Source organism: Oncorhynchus nerka, linkage group LG11 (assembly GCF_034236695.1).
Source record: "Oncorhynchus nerka isolate Pitt River linkage group LG11, Oner_Uvic_2.0, whole genome shotgun sequence".
In the NCBI taxonomy this organism is placed as follows: Eukaryota; Metazoa; Chordata; class Actinopteri; order Salmoniformes; family Salmonidae; genus Oncorhynchus; species Oncorhynchus nerka.
The window spans coordinates 52,796,832-52,810,982 of record NC_088406.1 but is presented as its reverse complement, the minus strand read 5'-3'; the positions used below and the strand labels follow the sequence as shown (position 1 = coordinate 52,810,982).

At 46.6% G+C, this 14,151-nt stretch overlaps 1 protein-coding gene and 1 long non-coding RNA gene across 3 annotated transcripts in view; both read right to left on the bottom strand.

Moving 5' to 3' along the window:
- The window catches only part of si:ch211-286b4.4 (uncharacterized), a 57,555-nt gene extending 46,219 nt beyond the window's left edge, over positions 1–11,336 (bottom strand). For both annotated transcript variants that reach the window (XM_065024648.1, XM_065024649.1), the window contains exons 1-14: positions 11,222–11,336; positions 10,954–11,104; positions 10,588–10,727; positions 10,152–10,298; positions 9,726–9,848; positions 9,019–9,174; positions 8,142–8,258; positions 7,670–7,831; positions 7,172–7,390; positions 6,558–6,728; positions 5,896–6,024; positions 5,395–5,610; positions 4,534–4,712; positions 4,278–4,380 (exon numbers count right to left, since the gene is read on the bottom strand). In XM_065024648.1, the coding sequence (XP_064880720.1) occupies positions 4,278–4,380; positions 4,534–4,712; positions 5,395–5,610; positions 5,896–6,024; positions 6,558–6,728; positions 7,172–7,390; positions 7,670–7,831; positions 8,142–8,258; positions 9,019–9,174; positions 9,726–9,848; positions 10,152–10,298; positions 10,588–10,727; positions 10,954–11,104; positions 11,222–11,261 (2,053 nt within the window). In that variant the 5' untranslated portion in view covers positions 11,262–11,336. The remainder of the gene's footprint in view (positions 1–4,277; positions 4,381–4,533; positions 4,713–5,394; positions 5,611–5,895; positions 6,025–6,557; positions 6,729–7,171; positions 7,391–7,669; positions 7,832–8,141; positions 8,259–9,018; positions 9,175–9,725; positions 9,849–10,151; positions 10,299–10,587; positions 10,728–10,953; positions 11,105–11,221) is intronic.
- A 186-nt stretch (positions 11,337–11,522) lies between these two features.
- On the bottom strand, positions 11,523–12,935 carry LOC135574000 (uncharacterized). The gene is made up of 3 exons (XR_010465104.1): positions 12,775–12,935; positions 11,935–12,171; positions 11,523–11,701 (listed from the first exon to the last, which is right to left on the bottom strand). It is a non-coding gene; the product is annotated as an uncharacterized LOC135574000 (long non-coding RNA).
- Between the last annotated feature and the right edge of the window lie 1,216 nt (positions 12,936–14,151).

Here is a 14,151-nt window from a genome sequence, read left to right as displayed (position 1 = left end):
TCCTAAAGTTAATTCAGCTGCGGGATCGGGGGACCACCAGTACAGAGCTTGCTCAGGAATAGCAGCAGGCAAGTGTGAGTGCACTTGCACGCACAGTGAGGCAAAGACTTTTGGAGGATGGCCTGGTGTCAAGAAGGGCAGCAAAGAAGCCACTTCTCTCCAGGAAAAACATCAGGGACAGACTGATATTCTGCAAAAGGTAAAGGGATTGGACTGCTGAGGACTGGGGTAAAGTCATTTTCTCTGATGAATCCCCATTCCGATTGTTTGGGGTGTCCGGAAAAAAGCTTGTCCGGAGAAGTCAAGTTGAGTGCTACCTTACCATCAGTCCTGTGTCATGCCAACAGTAAAGCATCCTGAGACCATTCATGTGTGGGGTTGCTTCTCAGCCAAGGGAGTGGGCTCACTCACAATTCTGCCTAAGAACACAGCCACGAATAAAGAATGGTACCAACACATCCTCTGAGAGCAACTTCTCCCAACCATCCAGGAACAGTTTGGTGACGAACAATGCCTTTTCCAGCATGATGGAGCACCTTGCCATAAGGCAAAAGTGAAAACTAACTGGATCAGGGAACAAAACATTGATATTTTGGTTCCATGGCCAGGAAACTCCCCAGGCCTTAATCCCATTGAGAACTTGTGTCAATCCTCAAGAGGCTGGTGGACAGACAATAACCCACAGATTCTGACAAACTCCAAGCATTGATTATGCAAGAATAGGCTGCCATCAGTCAGGATGTGGCCCAGAAGTTAATTGACAGCATGCCAGGGCGGATTGCAGAGGTCTTGAAAAAGAAGGGTCAACACTGCAAATATTGACTCTTTGCATCAACTGCATGTAATTGTCAATAAAAGCCTTTGATACTTATGTAATGCTTGTAATTATACTTCAGTATTATATTTGTGTCATTCTCAAAACTTTTGGCCACGTCTGTACAAGGGAAGAGTATAAAATGTGTTGTGAACTTTTAAATGCATGTACTCAGCTGACTGTACCCTTGGTATAACTTGAAATTACACTTGAAACTTCTCTTAAGCTTTTGGTCTCAATTCCTTATTGCAAAGAGGTTGTAATAGCCTTTTTCTTTTTAACAGTCTCTTCACTCTGTTCAGCTTGCTAACTTTCATTTTAAAAAAGCTAGACAGTCAGAGACCATAAAAAATTATAATAGCGATGGATAGAGGACTATTTTTTTAGCAAATTTTGACGGCAAGGAAATAGCCATGACTCACTTGAAGCCTGACTCGTTAGGGTCTAGAAGCTCATTATGAGAGATAATGAGGGCACAGACAGCATGCTCAAGTGTTTTGTAAAGAAAAAAAGAAGGGATACCGGTCTGTAGTTTTTGACGTTAGAGGGTTCGATTGTTGGTTTACCACTCTGCATACAACTTCCTGTCACTCAGCACATAAAAATAACTGATGAAGCTTGAAAATGGATGTATTGTCTGTAACACACTGATCTGTTTCACCTGTCTTTGTGCTTGTCTCCAACCCCCTCCAGGTGTCGCCCATATTCCTCAATATCCCCAGTATCCCACCTGTGTTTTCGTCTACCTCGATGACATCCTCTTTTTCTCCCACTCAGCCCAAGAACACGTGCTCCACGTCCGACAGGTCCTCCAGCGCGTCCTGGAGAACCAGCTTTTTGTGAAAGCGGAGAAATGTGAATTCCATCGCTCCACTATCTCCTTCCTTGGTTATATCATCGCTGCTGGGAATGTACAGATGGATCCCGGGAAAGTGAGAGCCGTGGTGGATTGGCCCCACACCTACGCCCAGAATGCAGCTGCAATGTTTCTTGGGATTTGCCAACTTCTATCGCCGCTTTATCCAGGGTTACAGCACTCTGGCTTCCCCCCTGTCTGCACTCACCTCTCCCAAGGTTCCGTTCACATGGTCCCCAGCTGCTGATCCGGCGTTCCGGGACCTCAAGCACCGCTTCACCACTGCTCCCCTATTGGTTCATCCTGACCCGTCCCGTCAGTTTGTGGTGGAGGCCAATGCTTCGGATGTCAGATTGGGGGATGTCCTGTCCCAACGTTCTGCCCTGGACCTCAAGTTACATCCCTGCCCCTTCTTCTCCCATTGCTTCAATGCCATGGAGAAGAACTGGGGAATCGTGAGCTTCTCGCAGTGAAGATGGCATTGGAGGAGTGGAGACACTGGTTGGAGGGGGCGGAACATCCCTTCATTGTGTGGACGGACCACAAGAACCTGGAATGTCTCCGCTCCGCCACCCTGATTTTCACCCAGTTTAACTTCTCCCTCTCCTTCCGACCAGAATCCAGGAACATCAAGCCAGAAGAGCTGTCACACTGCTATAGCCCCGCGGCTACACCCTCGGACCCCGAGACCATCCCTCCCACCTCGTGTCTGGCAACGGCACTCAGCAAGTCCATGAGGCGCGGCGTTCCCATTTGAACCCCAGGGATGGGCCCAGATAACTGGATGTTTGTGCCTGACTCTGTCCGCTTGTCTGTCCTGGAGTGGGCCCACTCCTCCAGGCTTGCCTCTCACCCGGGCTCCTGTCGGACCCTGGCCTTTGTGCGACAACGCTTTTGGTAGCCTACCATGGTCCCGGACGTCTCCGGGTTCGTTGCCACCTGCGCGGTCTTCTTCAACCACTGCCTGTCCCTCACCGTCCCTGGTCTCACATATCCCTGGACATCCTGACAGTAGTGGACCGGTTTTCCAAAGCCACCCATTCCTCTCCCCAAGTTACCCTCTGCTAAAGAGACGGCCCAGCTCATGGTGCAGCACGTCTTCCGGATCCATGGACTCCCAGTGGACATGGTCTCAGACTGGGGCCCTCAGCTCTCGTCCCGGTTCTGCAAGGCATTCTGCACGCTCAGTGGGTCGTCGGCCAGCCTGTCCTCCGGGTTCCACCCGCAGTCCAACAGCCAGTCGGAGCGAGCCAATCAAGACCTGGAGATGACTCTTCGTTGCCTTCTCTCTGCCAACCCTACCACCTGGAGCCAGCGACTCATGTGGGTTGAATATGCCCGCAACACCCTCCCTTGCTCTGCCACTGGGCTCTCGCCTTTTGAGTGTTCCCTGGGATATCAGCCCCCGCTCTTCCCAGAGCAAGAGGAAGAGGTCGGCCTACCCTCGGCCCAGATGCTTGTCCGCCGCTGTCGCCGTACCTGGAAGAGAGCCCGGTCGGGTCTTCTCAAGACCACCTCTAGGTATCAGCGACAAGCGGACTGCCACCGGACCTCGACTCCCCTGGATCGTCTCGGGCAGAGGGTATGGCTGTCCACTTGTGACCTGCCTCTTCCGGGTGAGGTCCCGCAAACTTACCCCCCGCTTTGATCTCCAAGATCATTAGCCCCTCTGCTGTTCGTCCTTCTGTTGCCCCGTACCTTCTGCATTCATCCCAGTTTTCATGTTTTCTCACAGCCCTTTGTCTCTTGTTTCCAGACCCCGAGCCTGCCTGCCATTCTGTACCTGCCTGACTCTGACCCATTTACTAATCTCTGCATGTTCTGACTTCGAGCCTGCCTGCTGTTCTGTACCTTATTGACTCTGTCCTGGATTACGGACCTCTGTCTGCCTTTGACCTGTCTTTGGCCTGCCCCCTGTTTGGGTCAATAAACATCTGTGACTCTAGCTGTCTGCATCTGGGTCTTATCCTAAGTTCTGATATTGTCATCTCTTTGTTTATTGTGAGGAGTCTCTTCTGATTAACTCTAAAGCAAGATAACAAGGTCTACACCAATCATCTTCAACCCTATTCCTGGAGAGCTACCGTCCTGTAGGTTTTAGCTCTAACCCTAATCTAGCGCACCTGAATCTAATAATTAGCTGATTGATTTGCTAAATCAGGTTGGTTCCAACTGGGGTTGGAGCGAAAAACCTACAGGAGGGTAGCTCTCCAGGAACAGGGTTGGAGAGCCCTGGTCTACACACATTAATATATGGCTTGTGCTAGCGGTCCCCCAGCCCCTGCTCCAGCCCATTCTAGACCTGGATGTGTTTCTGTTAGTGTTTGGAAGAAGATTGTGGTCCTGGTGATTGGTTTGAGGCAGGGATGGGCAACTTTGATGGGAGTGGGTGCCACAGAAAAATCGGAAGTCATCATGTTTTAGCCGTATGGGTTTAACAGTAAATTGCTCATTAATTTCATTTGATCATTAATCATAAATGTTTACTTGTCACTTATTGTGTGTGTGTGTGATTATCTATGATGTGATGGGTCTGTCTTGTTATTTTATCAAGGCATCAATAAAAAAACGTATTGAATTTTTTTTTTATAAGATATATTTGCTTACCTTCTTCAAGACAGTAGAAGCCAGAAGGACACACCTCACATCGGTGCTGACCCTCACTAGGCTGGTAGCTGCCTGGGGCACAGGCTCTCTCTCTCACGCTACCCTGAAAGACCAGCAACATATAATATAATACATAGTATGATATTATATTAGCAATGAATTGGACATGCATTCTAGGTGGTATGCTAGTACAGTATGGATACAGTAAATTAGCCATACTGTATACTGCACAAGCCCCGAGGACATTTGCACTAACCTCCTTGCAGAAATGACCAACTCCACACACATGTTGCGACGGTCTATCAGTGCTCTGTCCCCCAGGACAGTAGTAGCCAGCAGCACACTGACCGCTGGGCTCGGCCAAGCCTATCTGATCGCAGTAATGACCAGGGGGGCAAGGCTGGCAATCGTTCACTGTGGACCCGCCTGATCGACCTAACAACACACAGTGGCACAGATCTGTGAGTCAGCATCAGTAAATCACATCAGACTGACATAACATTTTCTGAACGTTACGTAACATTTTCTGAACGTTACAGAACATTGATTATTTTAATTGCCCCATTCCAAAACACAGATTAAATTGTGACCAACCTCTCTGTCATAGTAGCCATGGGGAGAATGGTTTTAAATGAACTACGTTTTCATATTCCACAGCACCAGTAAATAGCTAGCATGATGACAGCCCTAGGTCGGGGTCACGTTCAGTAGGCACGAAAGGAAAGAAAATGGTTCCGAAATGGGGAAGTTCTATCTGAATTTGTACAATAAGAAACGCTCGATAGCAGGGTATGTGAGGACATCAACATCGACAGCAACAACAGGGTGATGTGACTCTTCAACAATACTTCCTGATAGCGTTTGCAACTTTCTTTTTTTAAACGGTGGCCTATCCTCTAATCTTTCACAGTATCCTGACCTATAGGATCCTTGCAGGATATTAAAACATCTCAAAATATCCTGCAATGATCGTCATAGTCAACCAGGGATTCATTAACAGTGAAGCAACAGTGTTGTTGTAGCCTAGTCCCAGATCTGCTGTATCAAACTCCTAAGGTCGTTGTTGGCTATACAGCACAAACAGATCTCGGACCAGGCTAGTGTTTTTGTTTCTTACCCGTCAGGGTTCCAGGAGGGCAAGGTAGAGGGAGAGGTGTGCCCTGGGGGCAGTAGTGTCCAGGGGGGCAGAGTGAGGCGTGAGGGGTCGTGGAACCCCTGGAGCAGAAATAGCCTGGGGTACAGAGTCCACTGGGGGCTTCCAGGCCAGTCTGACCACAGTAGAAGCCAGTGTCACAGGGCTGAGGGTAAGCCGATCCTACAGGACAGTAGAAACCTATAGGAAAGTCATACACATATTGTGGTTGATGCTATACATTGGTAGTGGATGAGGTGAGTTTAAACCCATACAATGTAAAGCCCTTTGAAAACCTGGAAGAAGAATAGATGAATCCAGTCCATTATTAGTATGCTCTACAAGAAAACACGCTTTAATACAACACGGTTAAAGAAATAAAAAGCCTGACTATCTACTAAATACGTTGCAGCGTTTTTGAAGTCCATTGGCATAAATAGAAGCAACCGTTTGAGTACAAGAGTTCAGATAGCGGGCAATGCATACCTTTGGGACATACATCGCCTTTGAAGTTAGCACATTTATAAAGTGGGCTCCTGAGATGAGGTGTAGAGTCGGCCAAGGCCTGACCTGACCACGGCCTAGCTACGACATCCATCCAGCTCCCATCTCCATCTAAAAATGGACATGACGCAATAAACATATGTCCAGGCTATAACCTCCAACTGTAACTCATTTGCATTCACCTCCAAGCTCTACAGTCCATCATCAATCTTGCATGCATGCCGGCCAGCTATTCGACAGTCTGTTAGAAGAGACTATAGAGTCCATGACCTGTCGGAAGTGGATAGTCGACCAGCAAAAGAAAAACTTTAATTTAGGCATAGCGGTCAAAATGAATGAATGGTTAAGGTTAGGTTTGTGAATGAGGGTTAGGTTAAATAGTTCAATAAACCGTATGATCTTTCCAGATGTTTTTGTGAGGGAAACAGCTCAGAAGATCCTCACTCATCTCACAAAAAAAGAGTCTCTAGCTTAAACACACAGACTTTTGTTGATAAAAAGTATCACAGTAAGGTACTTAATTGTTACCCAGAAACGATTTGATATTGACATAAAAACGCCTGCACTGGGCCTTTAACATTGGGTTAGAGCACCGGCCGTCTGCCACCATTTATTTTCTGATGGTCAAATATACACTGCCTTACCTGTATCTATACTGTTAGGTGAGCAGGAAGTGTTGTGTAACCAGGAACAAAGATCTTGGTTAGTAGGATGGACCTTTATCATGCCACAAAGGCAGCTGAGCTGGGAGGAGTTAGCCTGGGGAATAGCACTGTCTGCACCGCCACTACAGTAGAAACCAGGGGAGCAAGGACCTACAGTATAGAGGAGTGTGGCATTGACGTGAACATGAAACAAGGTACAAACGTTATGTAAAACATGAAATTACAAATGTGCAAAATGAGCCTAATTGTATGATATGTAGCCACAGATTTCTTTTCCTGGTCACATGACCAAATGCCGGAGGCCCTGGTTTGACGAAAACCATTTACCGTTTAAGAACGAAACGGAAGCAAACAGAGCAGATAGAACAGGAAGGGACATAGATCAATTTGTCCAATAGAGACTTTTGTTTGCTCATTCAGTTTGGAGTAAACGGTTTCTGTTGTAAAACGTTTTGCAACATACGAAACGTTTTGCAACAGAATCTGCGTCATGATTACACCCCCTGGTGACCTGACCAGGAAAAACTCCAGGCACTAGTTTGATTTAGTCATTAGTTGATAAGAGAGAGGCAATGTTGAGAGTTTTTCCTCACCTGTGAATTGTGAGGAGCCTGGGTTGAGGCAGTATCTTCCTGGGGGACAAGGGTAGCAGCGGGAGGGGGATGGAGCACCCCTCTCTGGAAGGTAGCTACCCACAGAACAGGGCCTGGGCGACCCACTACCTTCTGGGCAGTAGTGTCCTAGAGGGCAGACATCCCCAAAGGTCTGGGAGACTGGATCAGGAACAGTAGCTCCGCGGGAACAGAAGTGGCCTTTCAGACATACAGGAGGAAAGACAATGAACAGCTCGTCAATAAAAACAGACACCAAGATTGCCATCACCTAAGGCAGTGGTATTCAAAGTCAGGGTCACAAGGGTCACAAGCAATTCTGCCGGAAAAAAATGGGAGTCCCCCAAGCACATGGGCAATGCCTGAAACAATATCTTATTCAAATGTTAGTCATACGTTATTACTGTATAGTGTGTCTAACCTGGGCAGTCTGAAAATGTATGATATTAAAAGGTTATTAAAACATTATCCTGTGTTGACCTGGAGAGCAGGGTCCTGAGGGAGAGGTGAGAGCACTGCTGTTGCAGTAGAGCCCAGGAGGGCATGGAGAACACTCCCTCTGAGATGCTCTCCCCTCAGCCTGACTCACACTGCCAACTGGGCACGGTGTTGGGACAGAGGTTCCCTCCACACAATAAAAACCTGGAACAGAAAAGTAAAGAGTGAGGCTGTCTGGAAAAGAATGTTCTTTATTATCAATAAGTATTTATTTTATTTTACCAAAGACATAAACTATACTAAATGGTGGACAAATTTCGTGTAGTGTGGAGTCCTAGCCTGGTCCAGATGAGTGACCCTAAGACAGCACAAACAGATCTGAGACCAAGCTATCTGAACGGGCTAGCTGGGCTAGCTAAAAAGGGTGGATTTCCTGGTCAGGATTTAGGCCGAATAGCATTGAAAATATGCTAGAAAAGTGTCCTTGAATTATACAGGCATTCATGGTAGTCACCTGGTGGGCAGGTCTTGCATGTAGACTGACCAGTCAAAGACTGATAGGTGCCAGGGGCACAGATGACAGGCTTGGCACTTCCATACGGGCACGAATGACCAGACGGGCACTGACATTCTAAACGCAGTGCAACAAAACAGGAAACAGAAGCAAACGTTATAAATATTCAATTAGGTGTCATGGCAACGCTATTGGATTATTTAGCCCCTGCTGGGAGACCCTGTGGACTGCAGGGAGAAGTGGGTGTAATGACTGTGGCAGCATGGAGGAGTTGCATCCTACTATTTATGGGGGCTATTTATGAACCTTGCTGATGAGGAAATGAATCCATTGAAATCGAGAGTGTTTATGCACATTCAACTTGACACAGAAAATAGACAAATGAAAAAGAAAGTCACACGCATCTGTTCTTGAGCGTGCAACTTTCTTTTTCATTTGTCTAGTTTATTTTCCGTTAATCAGCACCTCACCAAAGGAGGGAAAAAAAACAACTTTTGGCTAGCACAGCGCCATTCTGTATGTGTAGCAGCCAACTTTTCTTTTGTTAATTGTCATGCCATTCAAACAATGAGTGGACATTATCCCCATTTATCTACAGTAATTCACCCATCCCTGGCTTTCTCCTTCTCTCCCTGGCTGATGAGTACTTTGAGAAGAATGAGACCGCACATAATAACCAGCAGTATGGAGCAGACAATCAAGTTTGTTTTATAAAGCCCTTTTTACATGAGCAGATGACACAAAGTGCTTTACAATTACCCTGCTCAGACCCCAAAGAGCAGGCAAAGCAAAAGCACAGTGGCCAGTATAAACCAAAACAAAGGAAGGAACCTAAGGAGGAACCAGGCCATTCTCTTCCCGTCTGTACCCGGTTTACCTGGTTGATGCCCTGATACAGCGCCTACTGGACAGAACCAACCCTCGGGACAGTGGAGGTATGTGGTGGTCTGCCCCCACACAGGGCAGTAGAATCCAGATGGACAAGCCTCACAGTCTGCCTCTGATTGACCACCATATCCACCCAGAAAGGTGCCTGGAATAGAGGAAATAGAAGGGGGGGGGGGGGGTCATCTCGGTTAACTTGGAAGTAAAATATTGCGTAATCTGTCCACGAGAGTTTAGGGGGGGAAATGCTCTAGTATATCTAATAATTGCATCTAGTTTGATTATCGTTCCACAGAAAGACCATCCTTTTACCAACGAGGGACATTATGTAGCCTGCCAAGAGTATGTCTTGTATCTGACACCTTGGAGCACTAAATGAACAGTTTATTCAATCTAGCGACAGTCGTAGACACTTCACATAAATCATGCTGCCAAACAAAGGGAAGATCTATTTTTGGTCTAGCATGGTCTAATCTTGTTAAAGGACCACATCACGTGTTATCGAAGGTGGCACAAACCACGCACACACACACACATACACACACACACACTAAATAGAAATAGCATAACATTGCCACATCGATCACGAGTGACAGTGCCAGATTACATTTTCTAATGAGCTGCCTTAATGACAGCTTTATTGTTACACCTATTAGGTTCTATTGCCCTTGGAACTTGTCTGATGATAATATAGTGTACCTGGGGGGCAGGGTATTGGCTGAGCTGTCCCAATCGGACAGTAGTGGCCTCCTGGACACAGGTCTCCATTGATCTGTTCCAAGACCTCTCCATCACGAGGAGGATATACAGAAGTTGCATTTCCTGTAACAGGGATAACATATGTTATGTCATTATCATTAGTGGGGCCTGGAGTTTTACCTGACCCCATGACCTGTCAAAGAAATAGCCAGGGTGCAAGATCTAGTCTATTACTTTAGACCAGAGTCTTTCCTGGTTAGGTCCCACATAGTCAGGAAAAACTCCTGTCTCTACTCATTTTGAATGAATCTGCCATTTTCAAACCTTTCCTCGGGGACCCACAGACATTTCACAATTTTGTTGGAGCCCTGAACTAGAACACCTGATTCAAGTACTTGTTGCAATTATTACTTGTTTCATTATTACTTGTTGCATTATGATTTGGCATGGGGGTTCTGGATCCTATTGGGCAGTAGAACCCAGCGCTGCAGGGACCAGATGGGGAGGCAAGGCCAAAGTCTGCACAGTACTGCCCAGGCACACATGGCTGGCACGCAGCCACAGATACTGCCCCTGCACAGCAAACACACCAGAAAACATGGAGTTCATTTCCATAGAATTATTATACAATACATTTATTAATGGTCATCATTTTCATATAATTCATATAATTCAGGGCTTCCATACAGTCATATGTAATCAATATGAATGTGTTCATTTTATATGAAAGATAATGACAAACCTATAATTTATAAGGGCCATACACAGCAACCACGATTACATAAATGTGACACATACAGTAGAGGATATATATATATTTTTAAAGATCTTCATATTGAAATGTCCCCAGTTTAAATGTCACCTTCTAAGGAGCTGAAAGTGCCAGGCGGGCATAGAAGCATGTGACTGGTACCCAGTGGGCAGTAGGACCCAGCGATGCATTTTCCACCTGTAGGATCTCCAGCTGGCTGAGAAGTAACAGAGCCTCGGATACAAAGGTACCTAGAGGAGGGAAGGAGGGAGAGAGGTAGAGGGAAAGAGAGAGAGCAAATAGAAAGAGAGAAAGAACGAGATAGAAAAAACAAGAAAGAAAGGTGGAGAGAGTGAATATAGAGGAAGAAACGGGAACACAATTATAGAGACAGTGCAACATAAATCTCAAGGACCATACATGCTGAACCAAAGATACGATTCAATATGGTGTTTTTTTTATAACGCTGCCACCCACCCAGGAGAGCATTGCCCAGTAGGCACTGCCAACCCTGCAGAGCTGCAGTACTTCCCTGGAGGGCAGGGCACACACCCACTCTTATTAGACGTGCTGGTCTGCCCACTAAACGTGCCAGCTGGGCATGGGTACTCCACACCAGACCGTGTGCCTAGAGAACAAAAAGAATCACACACAGATGCCATATAGTCTGGTGTCATTCTCAGCAATGTCTTCGACCACTATGGTATGCGTGGCACTTATTGCAATACAGACAAATATGCACTACCTGGGGGGCAGTAGTGTCCCTTCAGACAAGGGGTTGGCATGTGTGTTCCCACCCCCTGTTCTGTGTTAGGATGTACTGAGCCTGCACAGTAAAACCCTGCTGGACAGGTAAAACACTCTGCCTGTGAAAGGGATGATATAGAATATATTAATTAACACGCAGCATTCTGTGTATGTAGAGTCTTTTTCCTGGTTAGATTACATGGTCAAGAAAAACTCCTGGCCCTACAAACTGTTCAGCTTTACTAGACCGGTGGTCAAGATGATACTGCTATGAATGTCCTCCACCCTACCTGCCCAGATTGATCCTGGTAAGTCCCTGGCACACAGGGAACCTGGATGGCACTGCCAAGTGGGCACATATGCCCAGCTGAGCAGGTGATAGAGCCAGGGAGGCTGGAGTTGTGTCTGTAAGGGCAGTAGGAGCCAGCCTGGCAGAGATTAGAAGGGATGGAGAGCCCTCTGCTGGCACAAATGAACCCTGCATTTGAGAGAGAAGTCTTCACTGTTGCGCAATATAAAAGGAGCCCAACCAAAGTCATTTTTATGCCAGTCAAATATAAATCGCTATTCAAATTAAATGTATATAACTTGTCCTTCCTGAAGAAACTGCATGTGCAGTATATCAGTCAAATATCCATCAGAAAATGTTTCTTCATGAGATAAAGAATAGTGGTTTGTACTTAAACTAAAATGTGATTGATCAGCACCAACCTGCAGGGCAGGGCAGGCAGTCAGAGAGTTGTGTGTTCCTGGTGGTGTTGCTATAATATCCTAGAGGACAGGGACGTGGCGCTGTAGCCAAGCCCTCTGGACAGTAATGACCTTGGGGACACCGCTCACCGGTCACACCGTCTTCTGGTTCCGGGGATACTGCTCCAGAGTGGCAAAGATAGCCAGCGATGCATTGGCCCGATACGGCACTCAGGCCCGGAAAGGCACAAAAAAAACCTGAGAAAAGGAGGTAGGACCAATCAGACCAGGGCCTGTTTTCATCTGATCTTGGATCAGGTTCTCCCATTCCATGTAAGCTTATTCATTATAATCTAGGCAAACTGATCCTAGACCAGCACTCAATCAGACCAGGATCACTAGATAGATCACCTTTTAAAATAGCTATAAAATGGGGCAATGGGTGAATGTGGCATCCGCTTGCACCTCAAACATGTTAAATGTTAAGAAATGTTTCAATAAAAGGCCTGTGTAGTTCTATCAGTTACTATATGTATACCTGTACAGATGAAGTACCGTTGGGTTAACTTATACAGTCCAGCAAAAATAACCTACGTTTCAAAATGGAGGTCACTGCACTGCCAGGGGCCTATTTAAGAAAGTATTTCATTATAATGGTTGTTGTACAATGTTGTTAGATGATGGATAATGAACTTGAGGCTTGGCTTCATCCTGGTTGATAGGGTGATATTAATGATGTGCATTACCGCAGCACAGGCATCTTGAAAAGTAACTTTTTGACATCTAGAACTGTTTGATCTATTAAAAGAATTAGAAATAAGATGAAATAGACAATAACAACCAGATAGATATGTGTACAACCTGGGGGGCATGGCAGGCAGTCCTGTGGACTGCCCATCCTAGTGTGTGGGTTGCTGGTCCCAGCAGGGCATGGGTACTGGTACTGATAGGAGGTGCCATTTGGGCAGTAATGACCCACAGGGCACTCGTTGGTTTCATGGAGTGAGCTGTTGCCAGGACAGTAATAACTGGAGAAAAGGAAATAAATACTGTATGTAAGAAGCTGGGATCTGATTGATCATAATACACACCAAAGGGAAAACTCGCACAAACGCACGCAACACACACACACACACACACACACACACACACACACACACACACTCTCTCTCTCTCCGGGAATAAAAAATGTGGGCAATACAATTTGTCAGATTTCATTATGTACCCCATAAAAGCAGATCTTAGAAAGAGGAACAGGCTCGGAGCTGTAGATGTTACATATCACATAATAGATCTCTAACCTTTATTTAACTAGGCAAGTCATTCAAATTCTTACTTACAATGACGGCTACTTGTAAATCCCCCCCAGCCAAACCCTCCCCTAACTTGGACGACACTGGGCCAATTGAGCGCCGCCCTATGGGACTCCGTATCACAGTCGCTTGGGATACAGCCCGGGATCGAAACTGGGTCTGTCGTGACACCTCTAGCACTGCCTTAGACCTCTGCGCCACTCGGGAGTCAAAGATATAACAACATGATTCAATAATATTATCTTCACAGCTTTAATCCCATGGAGCCTATGGGCATGTGTGTGCACACTGAGTGTATGCCTTTGTTAGAGCAGTATTAGAGAGAAGTTGCTCTGAGGGAGCAGTGTGTGTGTGTGTGTGTGTGTGTGTGTGTGTGTGTGTGTGTGTGTGTGTGTGTGTGTGTGTGTGTGTGTGTGTGTGTAACCGTACCCCTGGGGACAGGGGCTGCAGCTGGATCGACCCTCCTCTAAACTGACGGCTCCCTGGGGACACTCTCGCGGAGCTGACGAACCCTTAGAGCAAAAATAACCTGCGTGTGAGAAATAGGAAACAATGAGTGGAGAGAGAAAAACCGAGAGAGAGGTAGAGAAAGACACACAGAGATAGAGAGAGACAGAGACAATAGGGGCGACAGAGGCAGCACTTTGGGGAGAAAGAAGATTGAGGAAAACGGAGAGAGAGAGAGAGAAAGAGAGAAAAGAGATAGAGACAGTATTCTGGGGAGTCCTTTATATTTGCGAACCCAGGGGAGGAGGTGTGGATTGGTGAGTTACCTCGTGGACACGGCCCTCCTCGGCTGTCTCTGATAGGGCTGTTGGGGAAAACTGCTCCACGGCGACAATAAAAACCTTCCCAGCATTCCCCTGTCGGCGCTGTTAGCCCAGACGCGTCACAGTAATAACCTGGGGAGCAGGGCCGGCAGCCG